We start from the raw sequence: 20,076 nt of genomic DNA, 5'->3' as shown, positions 1-20,076 counted from the left end.
CCAGCAGGAAGCCTCCTCCTTGGGACCCCCACCCCCTCACCTCCTCTCCCCCACCGAGCGAGGTGGAGGCGACCCGGGGGGCAGTTCCCTTGGGGAGGCGGGGCATAAGAAGCTGGGAAGACCTGGGGCAGGAGGGCGAGCTGCCTGAGGAGGGTGCCTGGAAAGAGCCAATACTCCCTGCGCACCCCGCTGGAATCCCAGTTCCCTGGGGCGCTCCCCCCAGCCCGGATGGCCCCTGCGAGGGCGCGGGGGCGACCAGCCAGCCCTGCCCCCTTGCGGGGCGGAGACAGTGGCTGGGGCCGCCTCCTCTCCCCTCCAGCGCCCCCCACGGCTGGGCGCGCCAGTCGCCGCCGGCTCAGGGGAGGCGCGGAGCCCGGGGGGGTGCTGGCGCGGCTGGAGGTGCGCGGAGCGGGGTGCGCGGGGAGCGCGAGCGAGGAGAGAGCGCTCCGGACAGCCAGGCGTGCGCTGCGCTCGGCGCCACAGGCTCGCCCCGCGCAGCCCGAGCCCCAGACAGCCAGGCGCTCTCCGTTGGAGCCGGCGCTGCCGCCCCGGGGGCCCGAGGAACCGTGGGGTCTGGTATTCGGAGGAAGCCGGGAAAGCGCTCAGCCCCCCGTGAGTGCAAGCCCCGAGCGCTCTAGGCTGGCACGGACCGGGTCGGCGCTTCCCGGCTGGACGGCGAGCCCCCTCTGCCTTTCACGTCCACCCCTCGGGGGCTCCCTCTACTCTGTCCCTGCCAGAGACGCGCCCACTCTCGCCCCGGCTTCCAGCCGCGGACCCCGGGGAGCGCGGCACCCCGCCCCGCGCGCGGGACATGGACCTCAACAGCTCGGCGCCCGGCCCCCGGGTCTCCCAGGCTGGCGACCCCTTCTTGCTACCGCCATCGGGGCTGGAGGCGGCGCTCCTGGCCCTGGACTTCGGCAACGGCTCTGGCAACCTGTCAGAGCCCGTCCCAGCGGTGCCCAGCAGCGACCTGGACGTGAACACGGACATTTACTCCAAGGTGCTGGTGACCATCGTGTACCTGGCGCTCTTTGTCGTGGGCACGGTGGGCAACTCTGTGACGGCGTTCACGCTGGCGCGCAAGAAGTCCCTGCAGAACCTGCAGAGCACCGTGCACTACCACCTGGGCAGCCTGGCGCTGTCTGACCTGCTCATCCTCCTGCTGGCCATGCCCGTGGAGCTGTACAACTTCATCTGGGTGCACCACCCCTGGGCCTTCGGCGATGCCGTGTGCCGCGGCTACTACTTCCTGCGCGACGCCTGCACCTATGCCACAGCCCTCAACGTGGCCAGCCTGAGTGTGGAACGCTACCTGGCCATCTGCCACCCCTTCAAGGCCAAGACCCTCATGTCCCGCAGCCGCACCAAGAAGTTCATCAGCGCTATCTGGCTGGCCTCTGGCCTGCTGGCCGTGCCCATGCTCTTCACCATGGGCCAGCAGAACCGCAGCGCCGACGGCCAGCACCCCGGTGGCCTGGTGTGCACGCCCACCGTGGGCACCGCCAAGGTCAAGGTCGTCATCCAGGTGAGCAGCCTCTTCAGGGGAGCAGGAGTCGGAGGTCACCAGGCCAGGGTCTCCCCTGGGGGCAAGGGTCCAAGGCACACCCTCAGGGAAGCCTCAGTGCGTCGCTTTCCCTCACCCCAACAGTAGTTTCTGGTCTGTGTACCCTCTGGGTACAGGAAGTTGGAGAAATGTCCTAAAGGAAATTTACTCCTGGGAAGCTGGGAAGGGGTGGGGGGGGTGGGGCAGGAGGGGTGGGGCTTGAGAGCAGCCTGACCCCCACTTCTTCCCACCTTTCGCTCCAGGGCTGCCAGGTCTCAGCCCCCCTTATCTCATCTCCTCCTTCCATCAAAGGGGGCTGGAACCCTAGATCAGTGACCTCTCTAGGGGAGGGGCGTCCGTGGATGGGCCTCGGCTGTCTCCAGAGTCCCTGAGATGTAAGGTAAACTTGTGTGTGCTGGTGCCGGCCTCTTTCTGGGGAGAGTCCCTTCCATCAGCTTCTCAAAAGGCCCTGTGGTCCGTCTCCTCTGTAGCAGAACCGCCCCCGCCCGAACTGCTCCCCCTGTGCCTCCTGGCCTGATGCTGTCTTGGGCCAGTTCCTTAATTTAGCCTCAGTTTTCCCATCTGTGAAATGGGGCAATCACAGCCCCCACCTCTGAAGGTAGAAATTCAAGGGAGAAGGTGTGGGAAGTGCTTGTTTGGCTCCTGGCGTGTAGAAGCTCTCGGAAGCACTCTTACTGGTGGTGGTGGTGTCGACGCTGTTTCTACTGGAAAATCCTAAGGTACTGGGCGTGGTGGCAGGCGGGGGGCCCATGTAAGGTGGATAACACTGGAGCCGGGTGACCAATGGTCCTCTGAGGGTCTGGGCGAAGTGTGTGGGAACCCAGGGGGCACCTGTCCCCGGGGAATTGGCTTGGACGAGGCGGCCTGACCAGGAAGGGGGATTCTGGCCCTGGGGAGAGGCTTCTCAGGCAGGGACATTCCAGGCAGGGCCCTGAAGTGGGAGGAGGGCGTCCATGGGAGCAAGTCCTGGCAGAGACACCGCTTCCAGCGGCATCGTGGCCTGAGAATGTGGGTAGCCATGAAGGGGCGGGGGCGTCCTCCATCTCAGGGTGGGATGGGAAAGGAGGATCTGGGCTGAGCGGGGGTCGGGGGGGCTCTGGGCTGTCCCGTCTGGCTGTCGTTTCACGCCTGAGCCACCCGCAGCTTCCCAGCGGAATTGATGCCGTTGCCTCTGAGTGTGGCGGGTGTGCCAGGGTAGGGGAGCTGGCGTGCTGGGGGGCAGGAGGTGCCGTCTGCATGTCCGTCCCTGGGCTGCGGCTCACCCTCCACAGGCCACCACCGAGGTGGACCCGGCGGGCAGAATGAAGCTTCAGGCCCCCCCTCGCCTGTGCTGAAAACGCGTGGCTCCGGGTGTCCGTGCGTGGCGTGGCCCCGGCAGCCGCGTGTGGCGGGGAGATGAGTCAGAGGCGGCAGCCTCTCCTGTGCCGGAAACAGTGGCAAGCAGGGCGTGTGCAGTGAACAGAGTGGGAATGACCTTCCCGCTTCCTGTGAGGTCTCGATGGGCTGTGCCCAGGGTTGGGGGGTCGGGGGAAAGCAGCCATGACGCCTGCCTATGAAGGTTGGACGTGTCAGGCTCAGGTCAGCGGCTCGGGGTCAGCAGTGCCCACTGCCCGCCAAGGGGCTGCTCCCCTCAGACCCCTGCCCGCTGTGACCCCTGTGGCTCAGCCAGGAGCAGCCGGGGTTTGGATCATCCGGAAAAAACAACAACAGCAGAGGGAGCACGGCCTCCCCCTTAAAGCGTCCTCACTCCCTCTTGGTCGTGGAACCAGACACCTCAGTGACATGGCATCACCTCCCAGAGGGCCACTCCCAGGAATCCTTTCGGTTGGAGGCTGTGGTGCTGATGTGGCCCGGGGCCTGTCCTGCTCATTCGTCCGCTAGGCAGGTGTCCGTTGAGCACGCGCTGCGGAAGGACCCGCTCTTGCGCCCGCAGCTGTGGTGCTGCCGAGAGTTTACTCAATACTTGCTGGCTTCCTGGCGCCCTCGGAGATCAGAGTTTCCATTTTTTTTTAAAGGCCTTGGCCATGCGCTTGGGAGAGACCGACGGGCCGGTTGTAAAAGGTGCCCTTCCCTCTGACGTTGACCGCTCCCGCGAGGCTTCTTGGGCTTCTGCATGCGGGCTGCTTCCTGTGCCTGAGAGAACATTCCTCACGGGGGAGCTCGGCCCTGGCCTTGCTCCCCACCGCGTCCCTTCTGCACCGCCATCCGCCATCCCAGTAGAGGTTTCCCCAGGGGATTTTACGTTCCCCACACGGGCTTCTGGGCCACCTGGCAGCTCTGGGCCAACGTCCACAGTTTTTAAACCGTGACATCTGTCCAAAGAGGGGCTGGGTGCCTGCCTCCGTGCGTCTGCCTCTCATGGACCACATTTGGACGTTGGCCAATCAAAATGACCCTTCTTTCCAAAACGGGGGCCCCTCCCAGCCCAAGTGTCTCCCACAAGGCCTGCCAGCCCTCCACACCTGTGAGATTCCATCCTGGACACTTGCAAACAGAATTCGTGTTTAGAAACAAGGTGGTTTAGTGATTAGATTTCTGAGCCACTTGGAATTGTCATTGCTGGACGCAGCTGGGCATTTTCTGGGCGTGTAGCCGGGGGCTGGGGGTGGACGGGGCGAGAGGAGCTTACAGTGAGGTCAGGGCCTCGCAGACCAGCAAAGGCCCCAGACCCTGGGCCCCAGGTCAACGGGGGGAGTCTGGGAGGAGAGGCCGCAGGGCCTGCCGCGTTGCCCTAGGACGGTCCGGCCCCTCCCTGGACCCCAGAGGGAACTGGATTCAATCCTCCTAAACAGACTGCTGGCCCCAGGGCAGCCTTCGGGAGTGGAAGACAGCACGTGCCAGGGGTGGTGGGGTCTCCCTGTGCTGCCCCCGCTCACTCAGGCATCTCCCAGGGCAGGCAGCCGTCCCCACACAGGTGGGCTGGCCCTGGTCGTGTCTGGTCCACTGCGTTTCAGGCCTGGCCTCGTGCTCTGACCTCAGCGTGATGAGGTGCTGCCATCACAGGCTCTGTGTCGCAGCTGTGGGTCTGGTGGGGCCCGTGTCCATCCGCCCTGTGAGCGTGTACTGGGCACTGACCGGGCAGGTGGCCGGGAGGGCAGCGAGCTGAGGAGGCCTTAGTGGCAGAGACCTGGGGGCTGAGCGTGTGCTTGACTGTGGTCACTCACGCCCTCCTGTCCCCGTCACTGGCTGTCTCCAGGGCTCAGTTACTAGAAGGGGATCCTTTCCCTCCAAAGTACAGAGTCATCTGTGCCTCTGGGGGGACACGATCTGGGGGGCCACACCTGCAGTGGGTGGGCAAGGGAGCTTAGGGTCCAGACCTCGGGCTACAGCCAGAGACGCCCCAGGAGTAGGGTCACCTCCAGCCCTCGATGCTGATGGGCACCTGCAGGCAGAGCGCCCAGCGCCCCGTCCAGGACTCATGCTTAATACTGCCCAGTGGAGATTAGTGCCCCTGGTAGTTAGTACCCAGTGGTGGTGAGTGCCCAGTGGTGGTGAGTGCCCAGTGGTGGTGAGTGCACAGTGGTGTTTAGTGCCCAGTGGTGGTGAGTGCCCAGTGGTGGTGAGTGTCCAGTGGTGGTGAGTGCACAGTGGTGGCCTTGTGCAGTCACTAGCAAGTGTCCTTGGGGCAGCGTTATCCCCCCCGCTGCGTAAATCCAGTCCTCGTGACGCTCAGCCGGGGGGTAGATGTCCTCCCCCTGGGAGCACAGTGCCCTGCCAGGGCGGACCGACACAGCACCTCTAGGAGGCTCCCAGGTCAGAGCAGCCCCTTTGCAGTGGCCGTGCCCCGGGAAGGGTGAATTCGTGACCACAGGGCATCTGCACCCTCGTTAGAGAGGCCCCCACCCCCACCCAGCGAGGCCGCCCTAAGGCAGCCTCTCCTGGCATCGCAGGCAGGAGCCCGTCAGGCCTGCGTCGGCGCGCCTGAGGGCTCTTGGTCATCGCTTCGTTATTGCCGTTTTCCAGGCCCCGCGGCCCTGGCAGCAGCTGCACAGCTGGGGGCCACCCCGGGAGCGCCCGGCCTCATCATCTGCCTTCACATTCAGTGCCGCCGGCAACAGTGCTTCTCGCTGGGCTTGGGCCCGGCTGCAGAAGGGGGGCTGGCCCTGGGCGGGGCTCGTGCAGGGGGAGCTCGTGTCCGTGGGCACATCGACCCCGGTGGTGTCCTGAGCGCCAAGGCCGTTAAAGTCTGACGTGATTCCGCGGAGGCAGAAGCAGCCGAGACCCGTCTCCACAAAGTGGAAGAAAATTGGTTCCAATAAAATCAGGGCATCGATCATTTTCTCTGTTTCTGTCCTGTGCCACCAGCTGCGCCTGGTGACCTCCTCCCCCATCCAGCCACCTGTTCGCGCCCCGTTCATTGATCCTCCGTTGCTTCCCCTGTAGCCGACTCGGCCTCAGTGACGCTGACACTCAGGGCTGAAGCTTGGCGAGTCACAGGGCCCCCCGAGAGTAACGTTATGTTGGGGAAACGGGCAGACGCCAGAGTGAGCGCCCCCAAGACTGGGGCCATCGTGGGCCTCCTGCTGTATGTGCACTGAGGACACAGCACCCCTGCCCAGAAAGCGGACCCTCCACGCACCCCTTTGTCCCTGAAATTGAGGGATGTTCTAAAAGCAGCTGCCCTGTGCTCACAATGGCCCAGGTCATGAAAGTCCAAGACAGGCCGAGGGGCTGTTCTGTATTAAAGGGGGTTAAAGACACAGCCCCTGAGCGCAAGGCATGGCTTCCCATCAGACCCTGGTCCAGAAAGGATGTTGTTGAGACAGTGGCTGAATGAGGTCCGTGGTTCGCTCGTGGTGTTGTACTGATGTGCAGCGGGACTTCTCGATTTGGCAATCCTGCTGTGCTTCTGCACGAGGACAGAGTCTGTCCTGAGGCTCCGCGGGCCGTGAGTAGGGCAGGGACCCCCGTGAGCAGCCGTCCCGGGGACGCCCTCAAGCTTAGGGCCGGCAGCCCGTCCCCCGCGTCTGGGGTCTCAGCTGCAGGAGGACCGGGGCTCTGGCCGTGAGCTTTGGTGCCAGCGCAGGACGCTCTCCTACGGGCACCAGCAGGGCAGTGAGGCCGGGCCGGGTGGTGCTGGAGCCCTCCGTCCCCTCCAGCAGGGAGAGCCAGACTTCCCGTCGGGTTATCGAGTGTCTGTGTTTCGAGGGGAGAGGAATCGCAAGCCTTTTGCTCTTTTTTTCTGTTATAGTGAAATATACATAACATAAAGTTTTACCGCCCATCTCCAGAAGTCTCCCATTGTTCCCCAGGGAGACTGTGTCCCCACTGGACACCAGCTGCCCCTCCCCTCCCAGCCCGGCCTGTCCGTCTAGGGTTTGGCTGCTCCAGGCCCTCGTCAGACGGGATTTCAAGCCTTTCTTTGGTCTCTAAGATGCAGTGGTCAGGAGTGCATGCACCGTGCCGGGGGAACGGAAGCCAGCCTCAAAAGGCCCCCGACTGTACGACCCCAATCACGTGACCTGCGCACAGGCTGGGGGAGGTGGGGGGGGGGTGGGGGGGTCGGCAGTGGGTGGTGAATGTTGTGCGTCTTGCCCGTGCTGCCGGCGCACGTATCAGATCTCGTGGCACTTAGCTAGAGGAGTGGTTTCGGTGAATGTGCGCCGTGTCTCCACGAGGGAGTCGGAGACGAAAGATCAGAGTCCAAGGCCTCGTCCTGCGAAGGCTGTTTGGGTGCCGGGTCCTTCCCCGGGGGTGGGGTGCCTTTGGGCGGGAAAGAACCAAAGGGTCCTAGGAACGTTCCTGGGGAGCTCGAAGGCCCCAGGCAGCCGCTCGCCCCGCGCCCGCTCCATCACCGCCGGGAAGCGGGCAGGTGCTCGGCACCTGGGGGTGGGGGGGAGCGGTGGTGCCAAGCTGTGGCGGCTGCCTGGTCCCCAAGACCCCTGCTCCGACCCGGCAACGCCCTGGCATCGGACCTGGCCCCTGCCGTCCCCGGTGAAAGCCTGGCCCCGAGAGGAAGGGGAAACTGAGGCCCAGAGAGGGCGGGGGCATCCAAGCCAGGCCCAGCACCGGCCCCGTCCTGCTGTTCCCGCAAGGGGCCCAGGTGGAGCCATCCACCTGCTGCGATCCCTGCCCCCTTTGGGGACTTCACACACGTGCCCCTGTGGGGGCAGCTTCGTCCCCCGGGGCTGGTGCAGGAGGGGGAGGGGGGCCAGGGAGCTGGATGGAGCCAGGCCAGTGCGCCCAAGCCACTCGGAAAGGGGCCCTTTGGGTTTTCTCGCCTGTGGCAGCCCAGGACCCGAGGTCAAATCCCAGCTTCCCCACGGGCCAGCTGCAGGGCCTGGGCCAGCGGTGCGACCTCCTGTGGCTCAGCTTCCTCACCTGCCAGCTGGTCCAGGAGCCGAGGAAGGGCTCAGGGGCCCACACACAACAAAACGCAGCGTCAGGAGAGACGGGCCCTCTGATTCGTCATTTTACGGTAATAAGAGCCGTCTCCTCCCTAGAAAGCTCTGCCTGCCGGAGCTGATCCTGTGGTCCGTGCTCAGTCCCTCTCTGGGGGTCTGCGTGCACGTGTCAGGTCCTGCAGGAAACCCCTGGGCCTGGCATTGTTCCCATACCTGTAGGGTCAGGGCCACCCTCAGCATCCGTCCAGCTCCTCTGAGAAGCATTTGCTGCCTGAGGGCCTGAGCCAGGTCTCTGCAGCCCCGTGTGCATGAAGAATCCCCTTCTGTCACCTGTGATGACACCCGCCTCCCTCACCCCCTTCCACTCCTACTCGACGAGCATCATGTGTGAGGCACCACGGGTCCCGCAGGGAGCAAAACTGGCAAAGATTTCCGCCCCATGAAGTCCGCATCCCGGCGGAGAAGACAGACAATTAGCAAAATAAATAAGTACAACCTACAAATGGTAGATAGCAAGGAGGGCAGCAGAGAAAAGGTGAAAAGGAGGGGCCTCACAGAGGCAGGTAAGGGCAGGTGTGACAGCATCTGGGGAAGAAGGTTCCAGGAGAGGGAGGAGCAGGTACAGGACCATGGCCACCGGCACGTGGCTGCGGCGACGTGGCCAAGCAGGTGCGCCCAGGGCAGGACAAGACGGAACAGGTGATCATGTAGAGCACGCAGTGTCCCTTATCCAGGAAAAATGGGCCCCACGGGAGACTCTGAGCAAGGAGCCATGTGACATACATTTCAGGGGACCATTCTGTCTGCCTTGTTGAGAACTCAGCGGGGGTCAGGGAGGACGGTTAGGAAGCGGCTGCGGAGTTCTGAGTGCGTGATCACCCAGACCAGGCTGGTTGCGGAGAAGGTGGAAGAATGATAAGATACCAGATCCAGGTTTTTCTGTTTTCTTAGGTTTAAGTTTACATCCAGTAAAAATCATTTTCCTTTTGTTTACATCTATGCGTTTTGACAAATACATAGAGCCCTGTAACCCCCACCTCCAAAGAAAGATAGAGCCCGGTCCTGTCGCCCATGGAGTCTCTGCACGCCCCCATCCCCTCACCCACCCCGCCCCACCCCTCCGACAGCCTTGGGCCTGACTCCGACGCCAGGTACATGGAACCTCTGAGTCTGGCTTCCTTCGATTATGTAATGCCTTAAGAGTCACCCATGTTGTCACCTGTGTCAATAGCCTGTTCCTTTTGTGCGTAGAGTAGGATTCCATCGTACAGATGTTCCACCATTTGTTCACCCATTCACTGGTCGAAGGGCATTTGGGTCGTTTCCAGTTTTGAGCAATTATGAATAAAGCTGCTGCAAATATTCATGCACAGGACAGTGTGTGAACATATGCTTTCATTTCTCTCGAGTTAACACTTAGGAGTCAGATTTCTGGCTCATACAGGAAGTGTATCTAACTTTACAGGAAATTGCCAGAGCTTTCCAAAAGTGGATTTGCCATTTTGAATGTCCACCAGCAACGTGGAAAGACAGTTCTCTGCATCCCGGCCAGCACCTGGTATTGTCAGTGTCTGGTTTGGTTTTTTTGTTTTCATTTATCCATTCCAGTAGGAGTGTAGTGGTATCTTGTTGAGGTTTTAATGTGCATTTCCTTAATGACTCATGACATTAAACATCTTTTCAGGTGCTTACTTGAAATCTGTATATCTCCTTTGGCAAAGTGTCTGTTCCCGTAGTTTGCCTATTTTTATGATTGGGTTGTTTTCTTATTGTTGACTTTTGAGAGTTTTAAAAATATATTCTGCATCTAAGTCCTTTGTCAGATATGTGATTTGCAAATATTTTCTCCCCTTCTGTGGTTTATCTTTGTATTTGCTAACATTGCATGTCACAGAGCAAAAAGTAGGAATTTTGACAAAACCCAACTTATCAAAAAATTTAATGGATCATGCTTTTGGTATTGTACCTAATCCAAGGTCACTAAGTTTTTTCCTCTCTTCTCCTCTGGAATCTTTATAGTTCTATGTTTTATACTTAAGTTTATGATCCATTCTGAGTTAATTTTTCTATAGGGTGTGAGATGTAGGTACTTTTTTTGTATATACATATCCATGACCAATACCGCTTGTGAAAAGATGATCTTTTCTCCTTTGGAGTTTTTTTGCACCTTAATTAAAAAATCACCTGACCTCATGTGTGGGGTTCTATCCAGACTGTCATCTGTTCCTTTAATCTGTGTGTCTGTACTGTCCCCAGCCCCACAGTCCTGACCGCTGTAGCTTTATAGGAAGTCTTTCAAGTAGCATGAGTCCTCCAACTTTGTTCTTTTCCAAAATTGTTTTGGCTACTCTAGTTCCTTTGCTCTCTACATAAATTTTAGAATCAAATTTTCAGTATCTACAAAAAAGCCTGCAGGGATTTTGATTGGGAATGTGTTAATCTATAGATCAATGTGGGGAGACTTGGCATCCTAACATTGAGCCTTCCAATGCATGATTATACTACATCCCTCCATTTATTTAGGTCTTCTTTGATTTTTTTCAACAGTAGTAGTTTTCAGCACACAGATCCTACACATATTTTGTTACATTTATATCTAAATATTCATGTTTTGGGAATTATTATATATGTACTTAAAATTTTTTTCTATTTCCAATTTTTCATGGCCAGTATATATAAATGTGATTGATTTTTAGTTATTGACGTTGTATCTTACAACCATGATAGATACACTTATTAATTCTAGAAATTCCTTTGTAGGTTCCCTGGGATTTTCTATGTAGACAGTGATGGTGTCTGTGAATAGAGAAAGTTTTATTTCATCCCTTCCAAATCTTTAATTTCCTTTTCTTGCCTTACTGGCCTAGCTACAACTTCTAGTACGATATTTAATAGGGGTGGAAGAGAAAACTTCCTTGCCTTGTTACTGATCTTAGAGAGAAAGTCTTTAGTCTTTACAATTAAGTGTGAGGGTTTTAGTTTAAGTTTTTAGTAGATGTTTTTTATCAGGTGAAGAAAGTTCTCTTCTATGCCTTGTTTGCTAAGAATTTTTATCATGAATGGATGTTGAATTTTGTCCAATGCTTTTTCTGCATCTATTGGTATGATCATGTGGTTTTTCTTCATTAGTCAGCTAGTATGGTGAATGATATTAATTTTTTATTGTGGTAAAATGTACATAACATAAAATTTACCATTTTACCATTTTCAATGCACAGTTCAGTGACATTAAGTACATTTACATTGTTGTGCAATCATCACCATTATCCATCTCCAGAATTTTCTTCATCTTCCCAAACAGAAACCCTTTAAACAACTGCTCCCCATTCACCCATCCCCCAGCCCCTGGAAACTACCACTTTACTTTCCGTCTCGGTGAATTTGAGTATACTAGGTACCTCATTTTGGTGGGAAACATTGATTAATTTAATGTTGAACCAGTCTCACAGTCCTAGGACAAACTCCACTTGGTCATGTATTATCCTTTTTATATGTTGCAGGATTTGATTTGCTAATATTTTATTGAGAATTTTGGGTCTATGTTCATGAGAGATATTGGTCTATAATTTTCTTTTCTTGTAATGTTTTTATCTGGTTTTGGTATCAAGATAATTGTGGCCTCAGGAAATGAGTTGGGAAGTGTTTGCACCTCTTCTGTTTTCTGAAAGAGAGTGAGTGGAATTGGTATTATTTCTTCTTTAAAGGTTTGGTGAAACCTTTAAAGGTTTGGTGAAACCATCTGGGCCTGAAGTTTTGTGGGAAGGTTTCTAATTCAGTTCCTTTAATAGGGATATTCAGGTTATGCATTTATTCTTGAGTAAGTTTTGGCAACTTGTATCTTTCAAGGAAGTGGTCCATTTTAACTAAGTTGGCATAGGGTTGTTTGTAGTATTCATTTATCATCCTTATAATGTCTGTGGGGTCTGTAATGATATCTCCTTTTTCATTCCTAATATTGGTAATCTGTGTCTTCTCTCTTTTTTCTTTGGTCAGAGTATGGCTAGGAGTTTATCAATATTATTGTTCTTTGTAAAGAACAAGCTTTTGATTTCATTGATTTTTCAAATTGTCTTTCTGTTTTCAATTTCATTTCTGCTCCTATCTGCATTTCCTTTTTCTGCTTGCTTTGGGTTTAATTTGTTCTTATTTTCCTAGATTTCTTAAGGTGGAAGCTTAGATAATTAATTCAAGACCTGGGATTTCTTTCAGTTCTTTTATAATATAAACATGTAATGATAAAAACTTTCTCCTAAATACTGCTTTAGTAGCATCTCAAAATCCTTGAAATGCTGTGTTCTAATTCAGCTCAAAATATTTTCTTATTTCTCTTTAGAAAGAGCTTCCTTTGTAGAAGTGTGTTGTTTAACTTCCAAATGTTTGGCGATTTTCCAGATAACATTTTGTTATTGATTTCTCATTTAATTCCATATGTTCAGAGAACATACTTGCATGATATCAGTTCTTTAACGGTGTTAATGTTTGTATTCTGGTCCCAGATCATGGTCTGTGTCGGTGAGTGATACATGCACACTTGCAGAATATGTATTCTGCTATTGTTGGGTATATTATTCCATAAGGGTCAGTGTGGTTGATAATGTTGTATTATTTAGTTCTAGAGTTTCCATCGGTTCTTTTTAACATGGTTTATTTTTGTCTTTTTAGAACTTTTATCTTTTCAATCATTTCAGGAGAGTTGCCTTTACCTCAAGGAGCATGCTTACGATACCTTCTGTCAAGTCTTTGGTAATTCCATCATCTGAGCCTTCTCGAGGGTGGCATGTATGAATAGTCTTTTCCTTGAGAGTTAACCATATTTTTCTGGTTCTTTCAATGTCAAGTGATTTTGGATCACTTCCCAAATATTTTGAATACCGTTGTGGTATTTTGGGTTATGTTAAAATCCTCTGGAGAAGGTTGATGTTTCTTGTTGATTCTTTTCTTTGAGCCATCAGCCCAGCTAGAACTGAAGTTCTGTCTTACTCTCTGTTGGTGGTGGTTCCAATGTCAGTTCTGTTTTCAGGTCCTCGACTGTGCTATTCAGTTCTTCCCCATACGTGCACCATTCAGGGTGTAGTCTTGGATCTTGGAGGTGGTTTATATCACAGTTCAGAATATTTCGGAAGCTTTACTCTGGTTCTTTGGGTGTGTTGCATACATGTGCAGGTCAATGGTAACCCCAGGATTGGTGTCAGTTAATACACAGAATTAGGGGATCCCCTTTTCCAGGTCTCACCTGCTGAGATTCCCTCCCCACACGCTCCACTTTCTTAGTCCTCAGGCTGGGAAGCCAGAGTATCCCGTTTAGGTCCTCTACTGACTTTTTGAGGTATACCTCTCTGAATCTGTTCTTGTAATGGCTGCTCTCGGGCTATCAACATGCACCCTTAAGTTATCAAAGTTTGATGAGCGCTCATATTGTACCCCTTCACACCTGACACTTCTCATGCTCACTCTTCACCTGGAGGTCTGTTTTCATGGACTTCTGTTTCTCTTATTAGGGGGTCCCATTGTCCGATTTCTTTGCATACCTAGTAATTTTTTACTTACACTGGACATTGAAGACTCTGGATTCTGTTATCTTCCTTTGAAGAGTGTTGGCTCTTGCTTTAGCAGGCCATTAATTTGCAGACTGATTATCGTGAACTTGTGGAGGCTCGGCTTATGCCTCATTAGCGCAGCTCTGTGGAAAGCCCAGCCCTCCTATCCTGGGAGGATTCAAGTCTGGGCTCAGTCTCCACTGCTGATATTGTCCTTTGCTTTTAGGCTTAGTTAGGGTGGGTCTAGACTTGGCCTTCCTCTAGGGCACGGTCCTTACTACTAAGGTGTGGACTTGCTGGCATCTCAGCAGCATACTCGGTGTGTTAGGGAGGGCACTCCTCTCCCCTCCAGCTCTGCCAGAATGCCAGCCGCCCTCCCATAAGCCCTTCAAGGTTTCAGTCTGTGCACACACCCCAGCCAGCCCAGACCCATAGGAAAGCCCCCCACAGGCTTCCGAGGACCCTACCATGGGCATGCATGTCCCCTCTTCAGTGCCTTAATCTGCAGATTGAAGCCCCTCCTGCAGCCCCAGGCTCCGGTTTCCACCTCCTCAGCTGGAGTAGCCATGCTCCGCCCAAACCCCGGGTCCTAAAGCCACAACCAGAAACGTGTCCCCAGGAAGAGAACTGGGTGACAGTGGGGCCCACCTTGTGATTTCCCTGCTCTCAGGGGCCACAGTCGTGCACTGTGGCTTGTCCTGTGTCTGAAAACAATAGCCTGATAAATTGCGTACAATTGTATAGTTTATGACAGGAGAGCTTGTGCAGTACCCCACGTGGAAGTCATCTGTGGATTTTAAACACTGCCTACTTTCAAAAATATCTGAGGCAGCTTATGATAAAAGACCTGGTTCAAAGGATTATTAAAACAGTGTTGCAAAAGAATACATAAAAAGAAACAGTTATCCTAGAAACATAAAGTTGAAGGCAGCCACTGCATTTGAGTAAATCTTATACTGAGGCTTATGAAAAAGTGCAACATTATTTGGACTTAAACATTTTTAGCTCCTTGTCTGTTAAAAGGTGGATTTATTGTAAATTTCAATAACTCTCTCTGGACATATTTAAAGGTTAAGAGCATTCTTCAGTGAGTAATTCAAAAAGGATTCCTCTGTTTAAAAAAACACACCACTTCCAACCTCCTGAAGTTCAGAGAATCCTGGGGTTGTTTGGGAATCATCCCTGTTTAGGAATTATTAAGTTGCGACTGCTCACAGCAGGCCGTGGGATACTGTTGTCCAGAGCATAATTTCCCAGTTGTTTGGCAGGACCCCAAACCTCCAGCTCCCGAGGGTCAGGAGGGAGTGAAAGCACATCTGGGTCGTGTCACTTGGGAGCCCCGTCTGTCGAGCCATCCAGGACATGCTGGTCCGGAGCCAAAATCAAAGACTCACTCATCTGTGAACCGGTCCCTTTTGGGCTCTGTGCCCGACAGGATGTGCATGGTCAGAGCACCGTTCAGGGTCACTATTTATTGCCCGGGGATGGGGGAGAAGCAGTTACCTCTGTGCTGACCTGTTCCCCGGGCGCTCCTGATCTGGGCTCATCGGCCTCTCCCATTGCTACCAGCCCCTCCTGGGGACCCTTCAGAAGAAGGTGCACCGGGTGGGGGCACAGATCTCTCCATCCCAGGGACCCTGCTGGACCCGTAGTCCGGAGACCCCCCTCCGGACTGTCTTCAGTGTGGGGAGCCCCATGACATCACTCCTTTGTTCTCCCCACCCCAGGGATGGGCCTGGGGGAGGCAGGGCCAAGCTGCGGCTCAGCACCCGCCAGTGGTCCCCCAGTGGTCCGCCCATCTCCCCGGGACAGCTGGTCAGGAGCGCAGGCACCAGCGTCCAGGGCAGGAGGCAGGACGGAGAACCCCGCGAGCAAGGGGTCAGGCAGCTGCGTCGTGGCGGGTCCTGTGCTGACGCCTGCGGCGATGCCCACGTGGCTTTCGCAGGAGGCAGGAGGGAGAGCGGCCGGCCCGAAGGCCCCTCTGTCCCCACAGGCTGGCACGACGCCTGGGCACACCAGATTCCGCCCAGCCCCAAGGCCCATTCTGCTGAGGTGGACCTGAGCCCCACCTGGGGACATCTGCTCTGCCCGGGGCTGCACGGGGTTTGAGGAGGAGGGGGCATGTGAGGGCAGTTGCCGCACGCAGGCCCGGGGCTTGCGGGGCGCCGATCTCATGGGGCCCTGAGGACAGTGGGCTCTTTGCGCGCTCAGAGGCCCAGAAGATGGGAAAAAACACCAGCCGGCCACGGCGAGCTGGCGAACAGACAGCGTATCCCAGCCAAGGGAAGCTTTTCTGGAACAGCAAGGCGCCTCTGAGGCCCCCACCCTGTCAAACTTGCCTACAGACTCTCGAGGTGGATAATTGCAAGGCACTAAGACAGGGTTAACACCAGTTAAACTTCCTGCAATTCATTTTCCTGACAGCTTGTTTTAAGAGATGCCCGTCTCGTGTATTAAAAATACCTACTTTTGTGTCGGATCTGGAGAGCAGCTAGAAGACGCTCAGAAAGCTTCCAGTTAAAGCCGCCAGGGGCAGATCTTCATGTTTTGAAAAAGCTCTAACCCCAAACACCTTTTGTGCTTCTGTCCCTCACGGGGACCATGGGAAACTCCTTGGTCTCGAGAGCTGATTGTCCTGGGGCCACGGCAGCAAAGGACAACAGACCAGGCCTCTCAGAACAATAGAAATCTAATCTGGAGGCCAGATTCCAAAATCAGGGTGTGGGCAGGGCCAGGCTCCCTCCGGAGGCTCCAGGGGAGGGTCCTCCCTGCCTCTTCCAGCTTCTGGTGGCCCAGGCGTCCCTGGGCTTGTGACCGCGTCCCTCCCGTCTCTGCCTCCGTCTTCACGTGGCTTCTCCCTGGTGTCTGTGTCTCTCCTCTCTGGCTCCTCCTGAGGACACTTGTCACTGGATTTAGGGCCCCCCCACTCCAGGATGACCTCATCTTGAGATCCTTAATTGCCTCCACAGAGACCCTTTTTCCAAACAAGGTCACGTTCACAGGTTCTGGGGGTATCTTTTAGGACTGGACGTATCTTTTGGGGGCCACCAGTAACCCCACTAGAGCACACTCCAAGGGCAGGGACAGAATGCGGGGCAGGGACAGCTCTCGCGGACAGAGGGCTGGCCCCTGTGGGCTGCCTGCCTGGGCCATCTCAGCCCCAGGCCCGCGCGGGGCCCCTTGGTAAATGCAGGAGCAGGAGGGGTCTGCACGCAGACCTCACAGGCCTCCACTGAGCATGCCCAGGACAGTCCCAGGACAGCCAAGACGGGGCCTTGGGTGTCTCCAGCAGAGGAGATGCCCTCTGGCCTCCCTGCGAGGACACAGCCCTGGTAGGGGTGGGGGCTGGGGGAGGAAGAGGGATGCAGGTCAGGCAGGCCAAGAATCACCTTTCATACATACTCTTGTTTGACCCCCGTGGTGACCCTGTGAGGCTGGGACTATGAACCCATCTTACCACCCAGACGAAGAGGTGCCGCAGGCAGCATGCCAGCAGCGTCCTCCTGTCGCCCCTCCCAGACCCCTCCACCTCCTCTGTCCCGCCAGGGCCTGGACACACAGAGCCCAGCAGTCCGGATCGCTGGCCCGGCCCCAGCCAGGCAAGGCCCGTGGGCGGCGCAGGGGGAGAAGGGGGAGACGGCAGGTGAGCTTGGGGCCTGTGTTGCCCCGTCTCCTCCCTGCTGTGCAGTGGGCGCCGTCTCCCACCGCGGCCGTGGGTTCCGTCACTGGCCCTCGGGCCTGGGGTGGAAAGGGCTTCCCGGGGGAGCCTCAGGATCCTGCACCAGGCCTGGCCAGTCGTCCTACCTGCCCACCCTTGTCAGGCAGACCCACCTGTTCACACCTTGTCAGGAGTCCCACCTGTTCACACCTTGTCAGGTAGACCCACCTGTTCACACCTTGTCAGGAGTCCCACCTGTTCACACCTTGTCAGGTAGACCCACCTGTTCACACCTTGTCAGGCAGACCCACCTGTTCACACCTTGTCAGGCAGACCCACCTGTTCACACCTTGTCAGGCAGACCCACCTATTTACTCTTTGTCAGGCAGACCCACCTGTTCACACCTTGTCAGGCAGACCCACCTGTTCACACCTTGTCAGGAGTCCCACCTGTTCACACCTTGTCAGGCAGACCCACCTGTTCACACCTTGTCAGGCAGACCCACCTGTTCACACCTTGTCAGCTGCCCCTTGGCTGCAGCCCTTCACGTTGCCTCCCGAGTGAGCTGGCTGCCCCCTGCCGGGTCCTGTCCGACTCTGTGATGAGCCACACCTGAGCTCAGGTGGACTCGATGACCACACGCGAGCCTGCTGTGGTGGGACAGGTGCCTGTGACAGCGGAGGGGATCAACTGGGGAGAACCAGCTGCGGCAAGAAGGGTGTGGTGAGGTCTGGGGCTCCAGGGGCCGTCCCTTCTGCTCTGAGCTTGAAACCTTTAGCGACCCTGTGGGGTCTCTGAGCCTGGGTCAGGGTCTGCGAAGGCATCTCCGAGTGGCCATGTGAAGGCCCAGGGGACGTGTGTGCAGAACAGGCCTGGGCTTCCACCTGGGCCCCAGCACGTGAGATGGCTCTGCTGTTTGGGGCAGCCTGGGCACAGGCATGGACACTGGGACCCCGTCAGGAGACTGCGCTGGCCCAAGGGTGAGCTGGAAAGGGGGCGGCGGCAGTGAGGCCAGGCTGCGGGCAGTTCCCTGGCGCCCTCCAGCCCAGCACATGGGCACCCTCCCAACCCACTGGGCTCCCTGGCCTGGGCACAGGGGGCCCCTGGTGGCTCTGCCTCAAGCCCCCAGATCCCTGCTCCATCCCCTGGGGCCCCGGTGGTTCTCAAAAGAGCCAAAAGCTCCCCTCCCTGTCCTGCCCCTGACAGGGATTGAAAGGAGCTGCCAGACAGCGACCCAGGGGCTGGGGTCACTGGCAGCCCCGCGGCAGCCCGATGGGGAGCGTCTGGTTGACATGTATAGCATTTAGAGCTAATGCCAGCCCTTTCTGGGGGACCTCCTGCGAGTTTTAACGGACTCCTTCCCTGACCTTTTTAACTAACTCGAAAAAGAGATGGGACACCCCTGGGTTGACTCCCCACCACTCTCCCAGTGGGGAGAGGTGCAGGAACTACAGTCGGAACCCAAGTACCAACGTGCCAGAACTCAGGCAGAAACGGATCTCCAGGGAGGCTCTGGTCTCCAGGAGCCGACAGCTCAGGCCACAGCTGCCTGGGAACTTCCACTTCTATTGCCAATAAATTAAATTTGTTTTTGTTTCTCCTGCCCTGGAGAAACGACTGCTGTCAGAGCGTGGAGCCCAGGAGGGAGGACTCTTGATGAAGGACCCCCCCCAGAGGGGCTGGGGCTGCACAGGCCCCTTATGACCCCTTTCTCTGCACTCTGTGCCCCCCCCCGGGAGATGGAGCCGGCATCCCTGGCCACCCGCATGCGGGTCCCAGGAGACTCTGACTCTTCCATGCAGTGTGGCCCCTGGAACACGGAAACACTTCACAAATGTCAGGGGCTTTGTCACTTTACAGACTTGGGGGTCAAGTAGTTCCATCTCCACAAATAATGGGGGCGCCCACAGTGCCAAGCCGGGATGTCTGCTTGTCCCTTGCTACCAAAGGAGGTGACAGATGCTGAACGATGCTCGTGACCCTCGTGCATCTCTGCCAGCGTTGGGTGTCACACCGTCACCTTCGGGGTTGCTTTGGAAACCAGATGCCGTGCGTGCATCCGACCCTCTGAGTCCAGTCGGGAAACCGGCTCCATTGACGGGGCTGGAGGTTCGGGCGCTTGTATTTGTCAGGCGTGCCTGGCAGGATGGAGAGGGTTTTGGTGACACCTGTGTTCGTTGGTCCCAAAGGCTCCAGTGCTCCTGGAGTTGCCGGAGAGACCATCTAGTGCATTGGGAGGCGTTACCTCGTGAAGCCAGGTCAGGTCATATCGAGCCCCCCATGGGAGCTCGTGCAGGCCCCCTCGGCCCAGGGTCAGACGCGGGGCCTCCGTGCACACGTGGCCCCACAGACTTGTCACCGTGGGCTCCCTCTCTCTGCAGCTACCTCTGCCCTCTGCCCTCCCAGCACGGCTCCTGAACCCATGGGCACAGTCCCTGAATCTCCACATGTCAGGGAGCAGCAAGGGCTGGGAAGGCGTGGGGATCACAGGGAGGTCCCAGCCCGGAGTTTTCCATGAACAGGTGGGTCCAGGTGCCGGAGCGTGGCAAGGCATGAGCAGCTTGCCTCTGCCCCTGAAAATAAGCAAAGCTGTCACCGCCTAGAACCGTGGCTTCCTTCCCTGTGACAGGGCCCATCAAGCAGGCAGGTCTGGAGCCAACTTCTGCGCTCCACAAGGCTGCTGGCATTCAGCAGAAGTGGCTCTGGGTGTCCCTGCGGATGGCCGCTGGGCAGTGGCTCTGCGCCCCTGGCTGGCAACAAAGCGACTACAGTAGGCAGCACAGACGGGACAGCTGGACGTGGATTTCCGCAAGGACGTGTGTCCAGGGTGGCTGGAGGAAGCACCTCCGGCCGGAAGAGATGGACCCTGGGCCAGTCGTAATCTCCAGCTGAAAGCTTTTACGGCAGATGGCCCCTGGACCCCGGGAATCCAGGCAAACAGCCAGGGCGGGCCTCGGTCTGCAGGAGCTTCC

The 20,076-nt window shown here is 56.3% G+C and overlaps 1 protein-coding gene across 1 annotated transcript in view; it reads left to right on the top strand.

The window, feature by feature from the left end:
• Positions 1-811: 811 nt before the first annotated feature.
• The window catches only part of NTSR1 (neurotensin receptor 1), a gene marked incomplete at its 5' end in the record, with an annotated part of 46,778 nt that continues 27,513 nt past the window's right edge, over positions 812-20,076 (top strand). The window contains one exon of the mRNA XM_082429793.1: positions 812-1,525. Within this exon, the coding sequence (XP_082285919.1) occupies positions 812-1,525 (714 nt within the window). The remainder of the gene's footprint in view (positions 1,526-20,076) is intronic.

Source organism: Balaenoptera physalus (genome assembly GCF_965194825.1).
Source record: "Balaenoptera physalus genome assembly, chromosome: 16".
In the NCBI taxonomy this organism is placed as follows: domain Eukaryota; kingdom Metazoa; phylum Chordata; class Mammalia; order Artiodactyla; family Balaenopteridae; genus Balaenoptera; species Balaenoptera physalus.
This window is presented reverse-complemented; position numbering and strand designations above follow the sequence as displayed.